The sequence below is a fragment of the Rhinoderma darwinii genome, chromosome 1 (genome assembly GCF_050947455.1).
Source record: "Rhinoderma darwinii isolate aRhiDar2 chromosome 1, aRhiDar2.hap1, whole genome shotgun sequence".
NCBI lineage: Eukaryota > Metazoa > Chordata > Amphibia > Anura > Rhinodermatidae > Rhinoderma > Rhinoderma darwinii.
Window position 1 is genome coordinate 663,467,153 of NC_134687.1, and position 19,030 is coordinate 663,486,182.

Here is a 19,030-nt window from a genome sequence, read left to right on the forward strand (position 1 = left end):
CCCATAGAGAAGACTTATCACCGGATAGTACCAATGTAGACCCCATAGAGGAGACTTATCACCTGATAGTACAGATGTTGTAAAGGATTTGCCAGACACAGCTTTTGTGTCGACGCCCATGGGCAATCAGTCTGCACCTGCTCCTATGTCTGTGAGACTGACACCATCTTCCACCACTCAGGATGGCAGCCTGGCCAGATGGAGCTAGCTCCCGCCCACTGTCTATTTATACCTGCCTTTCCTGTTCCTCCTTTACCTGTGATTCTTCTATGCTTGTTTCCTGGCTTGCTGCTTCTGCGTGTACTACTCATCCTCTGCTTGTTATTTGACCTTGGCTTTCTGACCACTCTTCTGCTCAGCGTTTTGTGACTCGTTCTCTGTTGGTTTGACTCGGCTTGTTCACTGCTCTTGTTGCTCACGGTGTCTCCGTGGGCAGCTGCCCCGTTTCCCTACCTTCTGTGTACTCTTGTCTGTTTGTCTGTCTTGCACTTACTGAGCGTAGGGACCGTCGCCCAGTTGTACCCCGTCGCTTAGGACGGGTCGTTGCAAGTAGGCAGGGACTGAGTGGCGGGTAGATTAGGGCTCACCTCTCTGTCTCCCTACCCCGTCATTACATAATCACAGGCCCATATACCTAGTCTACCCTGGTCCCTGACACATCTATGGACCCCCTTGAGACCCTGGCTCAGCAGATGCAGGGCCTCTCCCTACAGGTCCAGGCCCTGGCTCAGAGGGACAATCTGCGTGATGCTTCCCTGGTAGTGCCCCCCACAACACCTCTTGAACCCCACCTCACGTTGCCTGACCGGTTCTCAGGGGACCGGAAGACTTTTTTCTCCTTTCGGGAGAGTTGTAGGCTCTATTTTCGCTTAAAGCCCCACTCCTCAGGTTCTGAGAGCCAGCGGGTGGGTATTATTATGTCCCGGCTCCAGGACGGGCCCCAAGAATGGGCCTTCTCCTTGGCTCCTGACGCCCCTGAACTTTCCAACGTTGATCTTTTCTTTTCTGCTGTCGGGCTCATTTATGACGAGACTGAAAGGACTGCCTTTGCCGAGAGTCAGCTGGTGACCTTACGTCAGCGTAAGAGACCTGTAGAGGAGTATTGTTCTGACTTTAGGAAGTGGTGTGTAGCTTCTCGGTGGAATGACCCTGCCTTGAGGTGCCAGTTTAGATTGGGTCTGTCGAACGCCCTGAAAGACCTGCTAGTTAGCTATCCCTCTGCTGACTCCCTAGATGAGGTTATGGCTTTAACGGGAACGACGACTTGAACGTTTTTGTGCCTTCTCCTCTGACTCCCCCATGATGCCTCCCGAGGTTCCGTTGCTTCGGTCTTCCATGGAAGACTCGGAGGTACCTATGCAACGCGGGGCCTCCGTGTCCCCCCAACAACGTAGAGTGTTCCGCAGGAAGAATGGTCTCTGCTTCTACTGTGGGGATGACAAGCATCAAGTGAACAACTGTCCTAGGCGTAAGAATAAGCAGCCGGAAAACTTCCGCGGCTAAGTGATCATCGGGGAGGTCACTTGGGCGCACAGGTATTTTCCGTTAAGATGAAACCTAATAAAATCTTGCTACCCTTTCAGGTCTCTTTTGGTGGTAGTTCTGCTACCGGCAGTGCCTTCGTGGATTCAGGGTCTTCTGCTAATATTATGTCTGTGGAATTTGCTATGTCTCTAGCTATGCCATTGATTGATTTGCCTAAACCTGTCCCGGTAGTGGGTATCGACTCCACTCCTCTTGCTAATGGTTATTTTACACAGCATACCCCTGTTTTTGAACTCCTTGTTGGCTCCATGCATTTGGAGCAGTGCTCTGTACTGGTGATGCAGGGATTATCGTCCGATTTGGTTTTAGGCCTTCCCTGGTTGCAGTTGCATAATCCCACGTTTAACTGGGATACTGGGGATCTTACCAAATGGGGTAATGAATGCATGACGTCATATTTTTCTGTAAATTCTATTTCTCTCCCTGAGGAGGTGAACAGTCTAACTGAGTTTGTTCAGGACTTCGCTGATGTTTTCTCTAAAGAGGCCTCTGAAGTGTTACCTCCTCATAGAGAATACGATTGCGCAATAGATTTGGTACCAGGAGCTAAGCTCCCTAAGGGTAAGATATTCAATCTCTCTTGTCCCGAACGTGAGGCCATGAGAGAGTATATCCAGGAATGCCTGGCCAAGGGTTACATTCGCCCCTCTACTTCTCCGGTAGGTGCTGGCTTCTTCTTCGTAGGGAAGAAGGGAGGAAGGATGGTGGTCTTAGGCCGTGCATCGACTACCGAAAATTGAATAAGATCACTGTAAGGAACCAGTACCCCCTTCCTTTGATTCCTGATCTCTTCAATCAGGTTCAGGGAGCCCAATGGTTCTCTAAGTTTGATCTACGGGGGGCTTATAACCTTATCCGCATCAAAGAGGTGGATGAGTGGAGGACTGCGTTTAACACGCCCGAAAGTCATTTCGAATACCTCGTCATGCCCTTTGGGTTGTGTAATGCTCCTGCGGTCTTCCAGAATTTTATAAATGAGATTTTAAGAGACTACCTGGGGGTATTTCTTGTAGTGTACCTTGATGACATACTTGTGTTTTCCAAGGACTGGTCCTCCCACATTGAGCATGTCAGGAAGGTGCTCTAGGTCCTTCGGGGAAACAAACTGTTTGCTAAGACCGAAAAATGTGTGTTTGGGGTGCAAGAGATACCATTTTTGGGTCAAATCCTCACTCCTCATGAATTCCGCATGGACCCCGCCAAGGTCCAGGCTGTGGCGGAATGGGTCCAACCTGCCTCCCTGAAGGCGTTACAGTGCTTCCTGGGATTCGCTAATTATTACAGGAGATTTATTGCTAACTTCTCGGTCATCGCTAAGCCTCTTACAGATCTCACTCGCAAAGTTGCTGATCTCCTCCACTGGCCTCCTGAGGCTGTCCAGGCTTTTGAGGTCCTTAAGAAGTGCTTTATCTCGGCCCCAGTGCTGGTTCAGCCCAACCAAATGGAGCCATTCATCGTGGAGGTTGACGCCTCCGAGGTGGGAGTGGGTGCTGTCTTGTCCCAGGGTACCAGGTCCCTCACCCATCTCCGTCCCTGTGCCTACTTCTCCAGGAAGTTTTCGCCCACTGAGAGTAACTATGATATTGGCAACAGCGAACTCTTAGCCATTAAATGGGCATTTGAAGAGTGGCGCCACTTCCTGGAGGGGGCTAGGCACCAGGTAACGGTCCTTACCGACCACAAGAATCTGGTTTTCTTAGAATCTGCCCGGAGGCTAAACCCGAGACAAGCTCGATGGGCGTTATTTTTTACCATATTCAACTTTTTGGTCAACTATAGGGCTGGGTCTAAAAATATTAAGGCTGACGCACTGTCGCGTAGCTTCATGGCCAGCCCTCCTTCGGAGGAAGATCCTGCTTGTATTTTGCCTCCAGGTATAATCATTTCCTCTATTGATTCTGATTTAGTCTCCGAAATTGCGGCTGATCAAGGTTCAGCTCCCGGGAACCTTCCTGAGAACAAGCTGTTTGTTCCCCTGCAACTCCGGCTAAGGGTACTTAGGGAAAATCATGACTCTGCACTATCTGGCCATCCAGGCATCCTGGGTACCAAGCACCTCATTGCCAGAAACTACTGGTGGCCTGGGTTTCATAAAGACGTTAAGGCCAACGTCGCCGCTTGTGAGGTTTGTGCTAGGTCCAAGACTCCCAGGTCCCGACCAGCGGGCTTACTATGTTCTTTGCCCATTCCCTAGAGACCTTGGACCCATATCTCCATGGATTTTATCACCGATTTGCCTCCATCTCAAGGCAAGTCGGTGGTGTGGGTTGTAGTAGACCGCTTCAGTAAAATGTGCCACTTTGTGCCCCTCAAGAAACTACCCAATGCTAAGACGTTAGCTACCTTGTTTGTCAAACACATCCTGCGTCTCCATGGGGTTCCTGTCAATATTGTTTCTGACAGAGGGGTACAATTTGTTTCATTGTTTTGGAGAGCCGTCTGTAAAAAGTTGGAGATTGATCTGTCCTTCTCCTCGGCTTTCCGTCCTGAAACTAATGGCCAAACGGAGAGGACTAATCAGTCTCTAGAACAATATTTAAGGTGTTTTATCTCTGACTGTCAATATGATTGGGTCTCATTCATTCCCCTCGCCAAATTTTCCCTTAATAACCGGGTCAGTAACTCGTCAGGGGTCTCCCCCTTTTTCTGTAATTTTGGGTTTAATCCACGGTTCTCCTCCGTTTCACCTGGTAGTTCTAACTATCCCGAGGTAGAGGTCGTTCATCGGGAACTGTGCACAGTCTGGGCCCAGGTTCAGAAGAACCTAGAGGCGTCCCAGAGCATACAAAAGACTCAGGCAGATAGAAGACGTTCTGCTAACCCCTTGTTTGTGGTCGGGGATCTGGTGTGGCTATCTTCTAAAACTTTGCGCCTTAAAGTCCCGTCCAAGAAGTTTGCTCCCCGGTTTATAGGGCAGTACAAGATCATTGAAGTCCTTAACCCTGTCTCCTTCCGACTGGAGTTGCCCCCGTCTTTTCGAGTGCACGACGTCTTTCATGCCTCCATCCTTAAACGCTGCTCCCCGTCCTTGGCTCCCTCGAGGAAACCCCCGGTCCCTGTTCTCACCCCTGAGGGGGTAGAATTCGAGGTGGCCAAGATTGTGGACAGCAGGATGGTCCAAGGCTCCCTCCAGTACCTGGTCCATTGGAGAGGATACGTGCCTGAGGAGAGGACTTGGGTACCCGCCCGGGATGTTCACGCTGGGGTATTGCTCAGGAGGTTCCACCTTTGTTTCCCCAATAAAACAGGTCCAGCTAGAAAGGGTCCGGTGGCCCCTCATTAAAGGGGGGGTACTGTAAAGGTTTTGCCAGACACAGCTTTTGTGTCGACACCCATGGGCAATCAGTCTGCACCTGCTCCTATGTCTGTGAGACTGACACCATCTTCCACCACTCAGGATGGCAGGCTTAGGAGTGGGAGAGCCTATCACAGCCTGGCCAGACGGAGCTAGCTCCCGCCCACTGTCTATTTATACCTGCCTTTCCTGTTCCTCCTTTACCTGTGATTCTTCTATGCTTGTTTCCTGGCTTGCTGCTGCTGCGTGTACTACTCATCCTCTGCTTGTTATTTGACCTTGGCTTTCTGACCACTCTCCTGCTCAGCGTTTTGTGCCTCGTTCTCTCCTGGTTTGACTCGGCTCGTTCACTGCTCTTGTTGCTCACGGTGTCTCCGTGGGCAGCTGCCCCATTTCCCTACCTTCTGTGTACCCTTGTCTGTTTGTCTGTCTTGCACTTACTGAGCGTAGGTACAGTCGTGCAGTTGTACCCCATCGCTTAGGATGGGTCGTTGCAAGTAGACCACATAGAGAAGACTTATCACCTGATAGTACAGATGTAGACCTGATAGTACACATGTAGACCCCAAAGAGAAGACTTGTCACATAATACTATACATGCAGACCCCATAGAGAAGACTTAACACATGATAGTACACATGTAAACCCCACAGAGAAGACTTATCACCTGACAGTACACATGTAGACCCCATAGAAAAGACATATCACGTGATAGTACATATGTAGACCCCATAGAGAAGACTTATCACCTGACAGTACACATGTAGACCCCATAGAGAAGACTTATTACCTGATAGTACCAATGTAGACCCCATAGAGGAGACTTATCACCTGATAGTACAGATGTAGACCCCGTAGAGAAGACTTATTACCTTATAGTACACATGTTGACCCCATATAGAAGACTTATCACATGATAGTACACATGTAAGCCCCATAGAGAAGACTTATCACATAATACTACACATGCAGACCCCATAGGGAAGACTAATCATATGATAGTACACATGTAAACCCCACAGAGAAGACTTCTCACCTGATAGTACAGATGTAGATCCCATAGAGGAGACTTAGCACATAATACTACACATGTAGACCCCATAGAGGAGACTTAGCACATAATACTACACATGTAGACCCCATAGAGAATACTTATCACATGCCAGTACACATGTAGATCCAATAGAGAAGATCTATCACCTGATAGTACATACACGTGGATCCCATAGAGGTGACTCATCACCTCATAGTACACATGTGAACCCACAGAGAAGACTTATCACCTGATAGTACACATGTAAACCCCACAGAGAAGACTTATCACCTGATAGTACACATGTAGACCCCATACAGAAGACCTATCACCTGATAGTACACATGTAGACCCCATAGAGAAGACCTATCACATGATAGTACACATGTAGACCCCATAGAGAAGACTTATCACATGATAGTACACATATAGACCCCATAGAGTAGACTTATCACCTGATAGTACAGATGTAGACCCTATAAAGAAAACCTGCCACCTGATAGTACACATGTATAACCCATAGAGAAGACTTATCACATGATAGTACACATGTAAACCCCATAAACAAGACTTTTCACGTTATAGTACACATGTAGACACAATAGAGAAGACTTATCACCTGATAGTACATAAGTAGACCCCATAGAGAAGACTTATCACCTAATAGTAACAATGTAGACCCCATAGAGGAGCCTTATCACCTGATAGTACACATGTAGACCCCATAGAAAAGAGTTATCACCTGATAGTTCACATGTAGACCCCATAGAGAAGACTTATCACGTGATAGTACATATTTATAACACATAGAGAAGACTTATCACATGATAGTACACATGTAGACCCCATATTGAAGACTTATCAACAGATAGTACACATGTAGACGGAATAGAGAAGACTTATCACCTGATAGTACACATGTAGACCCCATAGAGAAGACGTATCACGTAATAGTACACATGTAGACCCCATAGAGAAGACTTATCCCGTGATAGTACATAAGTAGACCCCATAGAGAAGACTTATCACATGATAGTACACATGTAAACCCCATAGAGAAGACTTATCACCTCAGAGTACAGATGTAGACCCCATAGAGAAAACCTACCACCTGATAGTACACATGTACACCCCATAGAGAAGATTTATCAAGACTTACCAAGACTCCTGGGAGCAAGAGGAGAACCTCAATGCCCCTACTCTTCTGAAGAAGTTTCTCTCTCGCTCTGGTCCCAAGAAGAGGGGGCGTAAGAGGGGGGATACTGGGGGTATACTGTCATGTCCTTGGCTGCGGGCCGTCAGGTTTACTCTCCCCCTGACGGCCCCAGCCTCGGGTCTCCTCAGGAGACACCAGCGCTCACTTCCACTTACCTCGGCCGGATCCCATAGAGTGCGCATGCACGCTCGTGCCCGCTCTTAAAGGGGCAGCGCGCACACCGGACTTTGATGAACTATTAGCCCATGCGTGCCCTGGACTATTAGAGGGGTTCAGCCCCATGCTTCTATGCCTGAGCGTTGCTGTCATACCCTAAGTTTGTCTATGCGATGGTCTCCTAGTGTGTTCCTGTTCCTCTTCCTGTTACCTGTATCTGTGCTATCCTTGTCGTGTGCCGTGCTGAGCCAGAATCGTGCTGTGCTGTATCCCACGCCTGTCCTGCTTCACCACGCCTGCTGCCTAGTCCTAGCCGAGCCTGCCTTGCTACTGTCCGAGCTGCCACAGGTACCCTATACGAACTATAGACTTTAACCTGCGCCCTGTTGGCCAGCTGCCATACCGCCAAGGTGGTACGGCCCAGTGGGTCCACAAACCCTACGTGACAGTACGCTCAGGCCATGGACCCCGATGGTCGATTCAAGACCATGACGACGTCACAGGAGATGCGTGCGGATATGCTAGATCTCCGGTCTCGACAGGACCAACTCCTTTAGGTGTTGAACATTCTCGCACGTCGGCAGGAGGCACAAGCTGACGTTCCTCCTACTACACCTCCTGGCAGTGTTGATCCTCAGACTACACCTCCTGGCAGTGTTGACCCGCATTTTTCTTTGACACTTCCTGACCGCTATGATGGAGATGCAGGTACCTGTCGTGGATTTTTGAACCAGTGCCAAATCCACTTCAGCCTGTATACTAGGACATTTTCGTCTGATGGCGCAAGGGTTGCTTTCATTATCTCTTTCCTCACTGGCAAGGCCCTTGCATGGGCGAACCCTATCTGGGAGAGACAAGGACCAGAGACCTGTGACTTCCAGGGCTTCCTCCGGACTTTTTGCATGGTGTTTGAGGAGTCAGGACGGGTCTCATCTGCAGTGGCTTCCTTGATTAATCTACGCCAAGGAGACACCTCCGTGAGCCAGTATGCCATTCACTTCCGCACCCTGGCGGGAGAACTGTTATGGAACAATGAGGCCCTGGTGGCTGCATTCTGGCATGGACTGTCTCCTAAAATTAAGGACGAACTTGCTGTTCGAGATCTGCCGTCTAACCTGGATGACCACATCCTTCTGTCCGCCTGGATTGATATGCGGATCCGAGAACGCCTCCAAGAGGTTCGTCGGGAGGGAGGCCTCCCTAGTATGGCCCCTACTTTGCAGCAACCCCTGCTGTCCTCAGATGTCGATCCTCCTAAGGAGTCTGTGATGATGGACCAGTGTAAGCTATCCACCCAGGAGAGACAACGCAGACGCACTTCGGGACTCTGTCTATATTGCGGCCTTGGTGGCCATCTTGCGCTTCTGTGTCCCCAAAAATCCCAAAGCCTAGGGTTGCTAGGAGAGACAACCTTGGGCAAGAAAGGACTTCCGTCTAAATTATCCATACCTGTGACCATAGTGTCCGAAGAGAGAACGCATAAGGTCTCTGCGTATCTGAACTCTGGATCCGCTGCTAATTTCATCCGTAGAGACCTGGTGGATCTTCCTCAATTACCCACCACCCCCCTGTTGAGGCCATTGATGGTAGCATCTGTAAATGGACTACCTCTGCCAGACCCAGTTATAGCTGTGACCAAGCTGCTGAGGCTCCAAGTGGGAGCTCTTCACTCCAAACTTCTGTCGTTCTATGTCCTATCCAAAACTGTTAACCCTGTTTTGCTGGGCCTGCCTTGGCTCCAACTTCATGCCCCCGTTCTGGACTGGAATTCTGGAGAGATTCCCTAGTGGGGCCCTGAGTGTCAAAGCCGATGGCTGGTGCAGATTCATTTGGCTCAGCCTCCTATGCCTCGGTCATTGGTAGGATTGCCGGGTCATTATGCCGCATTTTTGGACATCTTTAGCAAGAGGGAGGTTGAGACATTGCCTCCACACCGGGCGTATGACTGCCCTATCGAGCTAATTCCTGGTGCATCCCTTCCCCGTGATAGGGCATATCCTCTTTCCTTGCCAGAGACTCTGTCCATGTCCGCCTATGTGAAAGTGAACTTGGAGAGGGGCTTCATACGGAAGTCTTCCTCTCCGGCAGGAGCCGGGTTCTTCGTCAAAACAAAGGATGGTTCTCTTCGTCCTTGTATTGACTACCGGGGTCTCAACCAGATCACGGTGAAAAATTAATATCCATTGCGACTGATCTAAGAACTGTTTGATCGTATACGTGGTGCCAAGATTTTTTCCAAACTAGACCTGCGTGGGGCTTACAACCTAGTCCGGTTTCGCCAGGGTGATGAATGGAAGACTGCATTTAACACCCGTGATGGAAACTATGAATATCTAGTAATGCCCTTCGGCCTGTGTAAATGCTCCCGCGGTCTTCCAGGAGTTCGTTAATGACATTTTCCGTGACCTCCTCGATGTTGTTGTCTATCTTGATGACATCTTGATTTTTTCTCCAGATCCCATGACTCGTCAGAGATATCTCCATCAAGTTTTGCTGCGTTTAAGGGAGAATCGTCTGTACGCTAAGTTGAAGAAGTGCGTATTTGAGAAAGTTCCTCTACCCTTCCTGGGCTACATCGTCTCGAATCGAGGTCTCGAGATGGATCCTGAAAAAGTAAAGTCGGTCCTAGAATGACCACGCCCTCAAGGCTGGAGGGCCATACAGCATTTCTGGGATTCGCCAATTCCTACAGACAGTTTATTCCAAACTTCTCCTCACTGACTTCTCCTATCTCTAACCTCACTAAGATGGCATGAATGCCAAGGTGTGTACTCCTGAGGCAGAGTCCGCATTCAATAGCCTGAAGAGTGCCTTCACGTCAGCCTCTATCCTCCATCATCCAGATGTTTCTTTGCAGTTCTCGCTGGAGGTGGACGTATCCTCTGCCGGTGCTGGTGCTCTCCTGTTCCAGAGGGGCTCCAAGGGCAAGTCAATGGTATGTGGTTATTGTTCCAAGCTCTTCTCTTCTGCAGAACGCAACTACTCGATTGGGGATGGGAAGTTACTGCCATCAAATTGGCTCTGGAGGAGTGGAGACATCTACTAGAGGGCGGAGCTCATCCCATCCTGATTTTTACGGACCATAAGAACCTCACCTATCTTCAGACGGCCCAACGGCTGAACCCTCGTCAGGCCAGGTGGTCACTGTTCTTTACAAGTTTCCAGTTTGAGCTCCATTATCCCCCGGCCGACAAGAATGTGAGGGCCAATGCCTTGTCCAGGTCTTTTGACACAGAAGACACCATGGAGATTCCACAGAACATTATTGACTTGTCTTGCATTGTCTCTGTCAATCCCCTTCAAGATGGGGACGTTCCTCCAGGGAGGACTTTTGTGCTGACCATGGAAGAATCCTCCACTGGGGACACTCCTCTAGACTGACAGTTCACGCGGGGACCCGTAAGACCCGGGATCTGATTGCTCATCATTTTTGGTGGCCCACGCTGACCAAGGACATTTTGGACTTTGTTTCTTCCTGTTCAGTATGTGCAGCCAACAAGGTCGCTCACTCTAGACCTGCTGGTCTGCTCCAGCCATTACCTGCGCCCAATGCTCCCTGGCAGCATATAGCTATGGACTTTATCACTGACCTGCCTCTCTCTGCCGGATGCAGTACTGTCTGGGAGATGGTGGATCGATTTTCAAATATGGCCCACTTCGTTCCTCTGACCGGTCTTCCTTCTGCTCCTCTGCTAGCCAAGCTGTTTATCCAACACATCTTCCACCTACATGGCTTGCCGCAGCATATTGTGTCTGATCGGGGGATTCAGTTCACCTCGAAGTTCTGGAGAGCCCTCTGCGGTGTAAAGTTGGACTTTTCCTCGGCCTACCATCCTCAGTCCAATGGTCTGGTTGAGAGGATCAATCAGATCTTGGAGACTTACCTACGCCACTTCATCTCCAAGCAGCATGATGACTGGGTGCAGTTGCTTTCGTGGGCGGAGTTCTCTTACAATAATCACACTAGCGAGTCAACACAGAATGCACCGTTCTTTATCGTCTATGGCCCACACAGAAGTACACATGTAAACCCCATAGAGAAGACATATCACCTGATAATACACATGTAGACCCCATAGAGATGATGTATCACCTGATAGTACACATGTAGACCCCATAGAGGTGACTTATCACCTGATAGTACACATGTAAACCCCATAGAGAAGACTTATCACCTGATAGTACACATGTAAACCCCATGGAGAAGACATATCACATCATAGTGCACAAGTAGACCCCATAGAGATGACTTATCGCCTGATAGTACACATGTAAACCGCATAGAGATGACTTATCACCTGATCATACACATGTAGACCCCCATAGAGGAGACTTATCACCTGATAGTTCACATGTAAACCCCATAGAGAAGACTTATCACCTGATAGTATATATGTAAACCCCATGGAGAAGACATATCACCTCATAGTGCACAAGTAGACCCCATAGAGATGACTTATCGCCTGATAGTACACATGTAAACCGCATAGAGATGACTTATCACCTCATAGTACACATGTAGACCCCATAGAGAAGACGTATCCTGTGATAGTACACATGTAGACGCCATAGAGAAGACTTATCGCCTGATAATACACATGTAGACCCCATAGAGATTACTTATCATCTGATAGTACACATGTAGACCCCATAGAGAAAACGTATCACCTGATAATACACATGTAGACACCATAGAGAAGACTTATCACGTGATAGTACACATGTAGACTCCATAGAGAAGATTTATCACCTGATAGTACACATGTAGACCCCATAGAGAAGACTTATCACCTGGTAGTTCACATGTAGACCCCATAGAGAAGACTTATCACCTGATAATACACAGGTAGACCCCATAAAGATTACTTATCACCTGATAGTACACATGTAGACCCCATAGAGAAAACGTATCACCTGATAATACACATGTAGACACCATAAAGAAGACTTATCACCTGATAGTACACCATTTTACCTGTCTGATGATCTGCACTGCTCACAATAACAACTAATTGCCACAGGTATCTGTATCACCTGTATAGACATGGTAGTCACTGACACAGGAAGAGCTGCACGGGGAGATGGAGGCAGCAAAACATGCAGATATTATAAGATTATTACAGATGGAGTCTGATTATAAATCACAAAGTCACATCTCATTCTTATTCTATTTTTATACTTTTTGTTTTACAGCAAATTGTCAACCCCAGCAGGAACCTCAATGGGCAGGAAAACGTAAGTGGTTATGTATTAACTGTGATGTGGTTAGTGGTTATGTATTACCTGAGATCTATAGGACGCTAAATGATTTCTGTAAGATAGATAGATAGATAGATAGATAGATAGATAGATAGATAGATAGATAGATAGATAGATAGATATGAGATAGATAGATAGATAGATAGATATGAGATAGATAGATAGATAGATAGATAGATAGATAGATAGATAGATAGATAGATAGATAGATATAGATATAGATAGAAATACCTTAATTCACGGCGACTCTTCCCAGGAAAAAGGGTCAGTAAAATTCACTGTGCAACTATCCAACAAGTCACATCAGTCATCAATAACCCACATTTTACCAATCCAAACCATCTCATTATACACACGGGTACAAACAACCTCCAAGACCAGCAACAGCAGATTGCAGAACAACTGACCCAACTAGCAAAGACAGCACAACAAAAGTTCCCTGACAGTAAAATAATTATATCATCCGTGCTCCCAAGAAAAGATGTACCCAACGAGATCACCCAGGCCATCAACACAGAGCTGGCAGCGAACATCAGCTCAATGTCAAACATCAGCCTGGCACAACACCCCTCCATAGAGCAGCACCACCTGTATGATGACAAACACCTCAACAAACGAGGGGTCAGCCTTCTGGCCAAAGAACTGAAAGACATTGTGCTGAACAGACCCCCCAGACCTGGACCCCACACCAGCCAAAGCCAAAACATGGAGACATCACTAACAATGAAAAGACCTCAAACTCCACACACCTCACTACACCCAGGAGAAAAACCCCTTTACCCAAGGTCAGACCAACAGAGGCAAAAGCCATGGAGAAAACCCCCTGCCTCACACAGAGACACGCAGAGCAGAGACATGGAGGAAACCCCCTGCCTCACACAGAGACACACAGAGCAGAGACATGGAGGAAACCCCCTGCCTCACACAGAGACACACAGAGCAGAGACATGGAGGAAACCCCCTGCCTCACACAGAGACACGCAGAGCAGAGACATGGAGGAAACCCCCTGCCTCACACAGAGACACGCAGAGCAGAGACATGGAGGAAACACCCTGCCTCACACAGAGACACGCAGAGCAGAGACATGGAGGAAACCCCCTGCCTCACACAGAGACACGCAGAGCAGAGACATGGAGATGATAAAGACCCTGCTCAGCACTCTATGTAAAAAACTAATGTGACTGTACAACACGAGAACATCTACAACACATCCAACAGTCACATCTCCAGCCCGTCCTACACAGCGCCGCTCATTACAAGGTATATGGACACACAATGACGTCCTTTATAATCAGCAGCTGGAATATTCAAGGCCTCAACGCCTCAGCCTTTGGATGCAAAATTAACGATCCAGACTTCATCCAAAGACTGAAAAATATCGATATACAAATCCTCCTGGAAACATGGACTAGGACAGAGAATGAGTCCCTGGTGCCCACTGGATACAGGGAAATCTCTGTCCCCGCCCTGAAAAATAAACACATCAAGCAGGGTCGGTGCTCAGGAGGAATATTAGTCTGGTACAAGGAGGAGCTCCATGAGCAGATCAAAGCCGTGAAGCGAGGAGACAGCCACATCTGGATAAGAATAGGCAGCTCCATCCTCACCTCTCAGTCTGACATGTATCTCTGCGCAACGTACATCGCACCGCTAGAGTCCCCGTACTCCAACCCAGACAGCTTTGAGATTATACAAAGGGAAGCCGCCCATTTCCAGACCCTGGGCAGCGTTCTCATCTACGGAGACCTCAATGCAAGAACGGGGAGAGATAAAGACTACCTGACCAATGATGGAAATATCTTCATCTTTGGAGCAGAGGCCGACTGTCATAACTCCCTACAGAAAGAGAGAAACAGCTATGACAGCACCGTCAACAAAAGCGGGAAAAAACTACTGAATCTATGTCGAAGCTTAGGACTCCACATACTGAATGGCCGCACCAAGGGAGACTCTTTAGGAAGGTATACACTAAACTCCCATGTAGGCAGCAGTGTAGTAGACTATGCCATCACGGACATGGACCCCGCAAACATTGGCGCACTCATAGTCACTCCACAAACGCACCTGTCAGATCACAACCAATTACTTCTATACATCAAATCCACAACCAAACCATCTGCACAAAAACCACATCAAACCGGCCTCTTCAACCTGCCCCCATCTTATAAATGGTCCAAAACGTCAACTATAAAATATAAAGAGACAATGAACAGACCAGAAGTGCAGGAGATGCTTCACAACCTCTACAACAAGGTGTATGAGACAAGCCCAGGAGGGGTCAATCAGGCCGTAAATGACCTCAATAATATATTCTATACCATGGCAGAGAAGTCTGACCTGAAAAGATGTGACTACAAGAGGCCACAAGAAATACATCCTAACGGTTGGTTTGACCGTGAGTGCAAAGAAGTACGGAAGACCCTAAGAAATGCCTCAAATAAGAAGCACCGAGACCCAAACAACACCGGTCTGAAGGAGGCCTACAGCAACATACAGAGGCAATACAAGACCATCCTCCGAAAGAAAAAACAAAGGCACATCTCCACCAAACTTACCCAACTCCAAGATGCCCTCCATGACAACTCGTTCTGGGAATTATGGAAACACATGGGCAAAAATTGCAAGAAAAACAACCTTCATATTCAAAATGGCAACATCTGGCTCCAATATTTCAGGGACCTCTACAAAGATATCCCGAAAGAAGAACAAAGCCAAGAACAAAAACAAATAATATCAAAATTGAAGGCGATGGAGGAAACACTTAAAGATTCTCAAAACCCCCTGGATACACCAATAACACTGCAAGAAGTAACAGAGAGAACCTCAGACATAAGGTGTAAAAAATCCAGCGGCCTAGACAGAATCTCACCAGAAATGATAAAACACAGCCCGCCAGAAATACAGGCCGCAATAGTCAAACTATTTAATATAGTGCTGAGTGCCGGCTACTTCCCGCAAATCTGGAACCAAGGCCTTATAACACCAATCCACAAGAGTGGGGACAGGTACGACCCGGCCAACTACCGAGGGATATGTGTCAGCAGCAACCTGGGGAAACTGTTCAACAGCATCCTGAATAAGAGAATCCTCAGCTTCCTCTCCCAGCACAATGTCCTCCACCAAAGCCAAGCTGGGTTCATGCCAAACCACCGCACCACTGACCACATCTACACCCTGCGCAGCCTCATCAAGAGCCACGTCCACAATACAAAGCATGGGAAGATTTACGCCTGTTTTGTGGACTTTAAGAAGGCCTTTGACTCAGTGTGGCACCCGGGCCTATTCCTGAAACTGCTGGAGAGCGGAATAGGAGGTAAAACCTATGACGTCATCAGAAGCTCCTACACAGAGAACAGATGCAGCGTGAAGGTGAACGGGAGAAGAACGGCTGATTTCCAGCAGAGCCGAAGAGTCAGACAAGGCTGCAGCCTCAGTCCAACGCTCTTCAACATCTACATCAATGAACTGGCCACAGCTCTGGAATCCTCCTCAGCACCAGGTCTCGCCCTCCATGACACCCAGGTGAAATTCCTGCTGTATGCAGATGACCTTCTGTTACTATCACCAACAGAGAAAGGTCTCCAAGACAACCTGCAAATCCTAGAAAAATTCAGCTCCACGTGGGCACTACCCATCAATGCAAAGAAAACCAACATCATGGTGTTCCAGAAGAGAAACTCAAAATCCCCCAGGCACCCGACCTTCACACTAAATAACGCCACAATCACAGCGACCGACAGGTACACTTACCTGGGCCTAGAAATCAACCAATCAGGAAGCTTTAAACAAGCCATAGAGATACTGAAAGACAAGGCGTGCAAAACCTTCTATGCCATCAGACGAAAACTCTATCATCTCAAACCACCAGTGACGGTCTGGCTGAAAATCTTTGACTCCATCATCTCCCCAATCCTCCTGTATGCCAGTGAAGTCTGGGGTCCGGACACATACCCAGACTGGTCAAGGTGGGATTCCAGCCCAACAGAAATCTTCCACCTAGAATTCTGCAAACACCTTCTCCAAGTCCATCGGAGCACCTCAAATAGTGCCTGTCGGGCAGAACTGGGCAGATTCCCACTACACCTCACAATCCAGAAGAGGGCGCTATCATTCTGGGCCCATCTACACAGCAGCAGGCAAAGTTCCTATCACCATAAAGCCCTGTTACACCAAGGGGTCCCAGGTAAACCAGGCCCCCCAGAACATCTCACCCTGACCCGGCCTGAAGAAAATGTCACCCAGCGCGGCCTCACAAAAGCCGAAATCAAGAAGACAATAAACAAAGGCCAAGAGGAATATATCAGTGACTGGAGGAACGACATAAAGACATCCCAGAAACTGACAATATACCGGAGTCTACAGCGGGAATATAAACTGGCGCCATATCTGGAGAAACTGCCAAACCCCAGAGACAGACAGATCCTGAGCCGCTACAGACTGAGCGCCCACAACCTGCTCATCGAATCCGGGCGCCACAGACAGACCTACAAGCCCAGGGAGAGCCGACTGTGCCAACAGTGCGACCAGGAGGCCGTGGAGGATGAGGCCCACTTCCTGCTACACTGCTCCAAATACTCAGCAGTAAGGGACACTCACTTCAGGAGACTCTCTGATCTCTTACCGGACTTCAGCTCCATGGAAGAGGAAGAGAAACTCTACATCCTGCTGGGTGAAGAGGAAACCACAGTGGGCACAGCGGCACAATATGTCACTGCATGCCATAAACTAAGAGAGACATGATATGCCATGGACTTGTATAACCCCGACCCTAGATGTGTCCCTATCCCCAAGCCCTCAGTCCCTATCCCTCATTCCCTTACTTCTTACTTGCTTTGGCAATGCTAATATGTATTTGGTCCTGCCAATAAAGCTTCTTTGAATTGAAAAAATTGAATTGAATTGAATTGAATTGAATTGAATTGAATTGATATGAGATAGATAGATAGATAGATAGATAGATAGATAGATAGATAGATAGATAGATAGATAGATAGATAGATAGATAGATAGATAGATAGATAGATATGAGATAGATAGATAGATAGATAGATAGATAGATAGATAGATAGATAGATCATAGATAGATAGATAGAGAGAGAGAGAGAGAGAGAGATAGATAGATAGATAGATAGATAGATAGATAGATAGATAGATAGATAGATAGATAGATAGATAGATATGAGATAGATAGATAGATAGATAGATAGATAGATAGATAGATAGATAGATAGGTAGATAGATAGATATGAGATAGATAGATATGAGATCGATAGATAGATAGATAGATATTAGATAGATAGATAGATAGATAGATATATAGATATGAGATAGATAGATAGATAGATAGATATGAGATAGATATTAGGCAGATAAATGGATAGATCTCTTTTAAATTAACTTTACAATAAATAACATTCCTTTAGGCCCCATGCAAACGACCGTAAAAACTCCCGTAATTACGGGCCCATAGACTTCTATTGGCCACGGGTACCTCCCCGTATGCTTACGGGAAGGTGCCCGTGCCGTTGAAAAATATAGAACATGTCCTATTTCAGGCCGTAATTCCGGCACGGGCCGGCCCATAGAAGTCTATGGGGCTCCCGAAATTATGGGTGACTACGTGTGTGCACCCGTAATTACCGGAGCGTTGCTAGGCGACGTCAGTAAATAGTCACTGTCCAGGGTGCTGAAAGAGTTAAGCGTTCGGCAGTAACTGTTTCAGCACCCTGGTCAGTGACTACCGATCACAATATAGATAAAGCTGTAAAAAAAAAAAGACGTTCATACTTACCGAGAACTCTCTGCTTCTTCCTCCAGTCCGGCCACCTGGGATGACGTTTCAGCCCATGTGACCGCTGCAGCCAATCACAGGCCAATCACAGGCTGCAGCCAATCACAGGCCAATCACAGGCTGCAGCCAATCACAGGCCAATCATTGGCTGCAGCAGTCACATGGACTGCTGCGTCATCCAGGGAGGTCGGACTGGATGTATAGAGAGGGATGTGTCACCAAGACAACGGCCGGGTAAGTATGAATTTCTTTTACTTTTATTACGGAAAGGGCTGCCCCTTCTCTCTATCCTGCACTGATAGAGAGAAGGGGCTGCCGATTAGTACAGTGCAATTTCGCAGCCAAAAACGTGCCCGTAAATACGGGTGGAATACTGGTGACACCGGACTCGTAATTACGGGCACGGGTCCATAAATACGGGTGGAATACGGGTCGAATACGTGTGACCAAGGACCCGTATTTATGCCACTATTTACGGGTGGACAAAAATACGGTAGTGTGCATGAGGCCTTACTAATGATTTTCTCCTTTTTTCAGTATGACTACAGCAGCGCCCACAATAGCTGCGGCAGGAAACAGGTAAGTGACATTAATTTTATGACTTAAAACATCCCGAGATGAGTTAGATAGACAATATATAACACCTGAGAGAGAGTGCTGCCTATTTTTTGAATATTATTGGAGTGCTGCCTATTTTTTGAATATTATCAAGTTTGGAGCGTGGTCTGTTCCTG

At 47.6% G+C, this 19,030-nt stretch overlaps 1 protein-coding gene across 1 annotated transcript in view; it reads left to right on the forward strand.

Moving 5' to 3' along the window:
• Nucleotides 1-12,484, forward strand: part of LOC142709524 (uncharacterized) — a 60,368-nt gene extending 47,884 nt beyond the window's left edge. The window contains exon 5 of the mRNA XM_075848496.1: nt 12,439-12,484. Within this exon, the coding sequence (XP_075704611.1) occupies nt 12,439-12,484 (46 nt within the window). The remainder of the gene's footprint in view (nt 1-12,438) is intronic.
• The last annotated feature ends 6,546 nt before the right edge of the window (nt 12,485-19,030 follow it).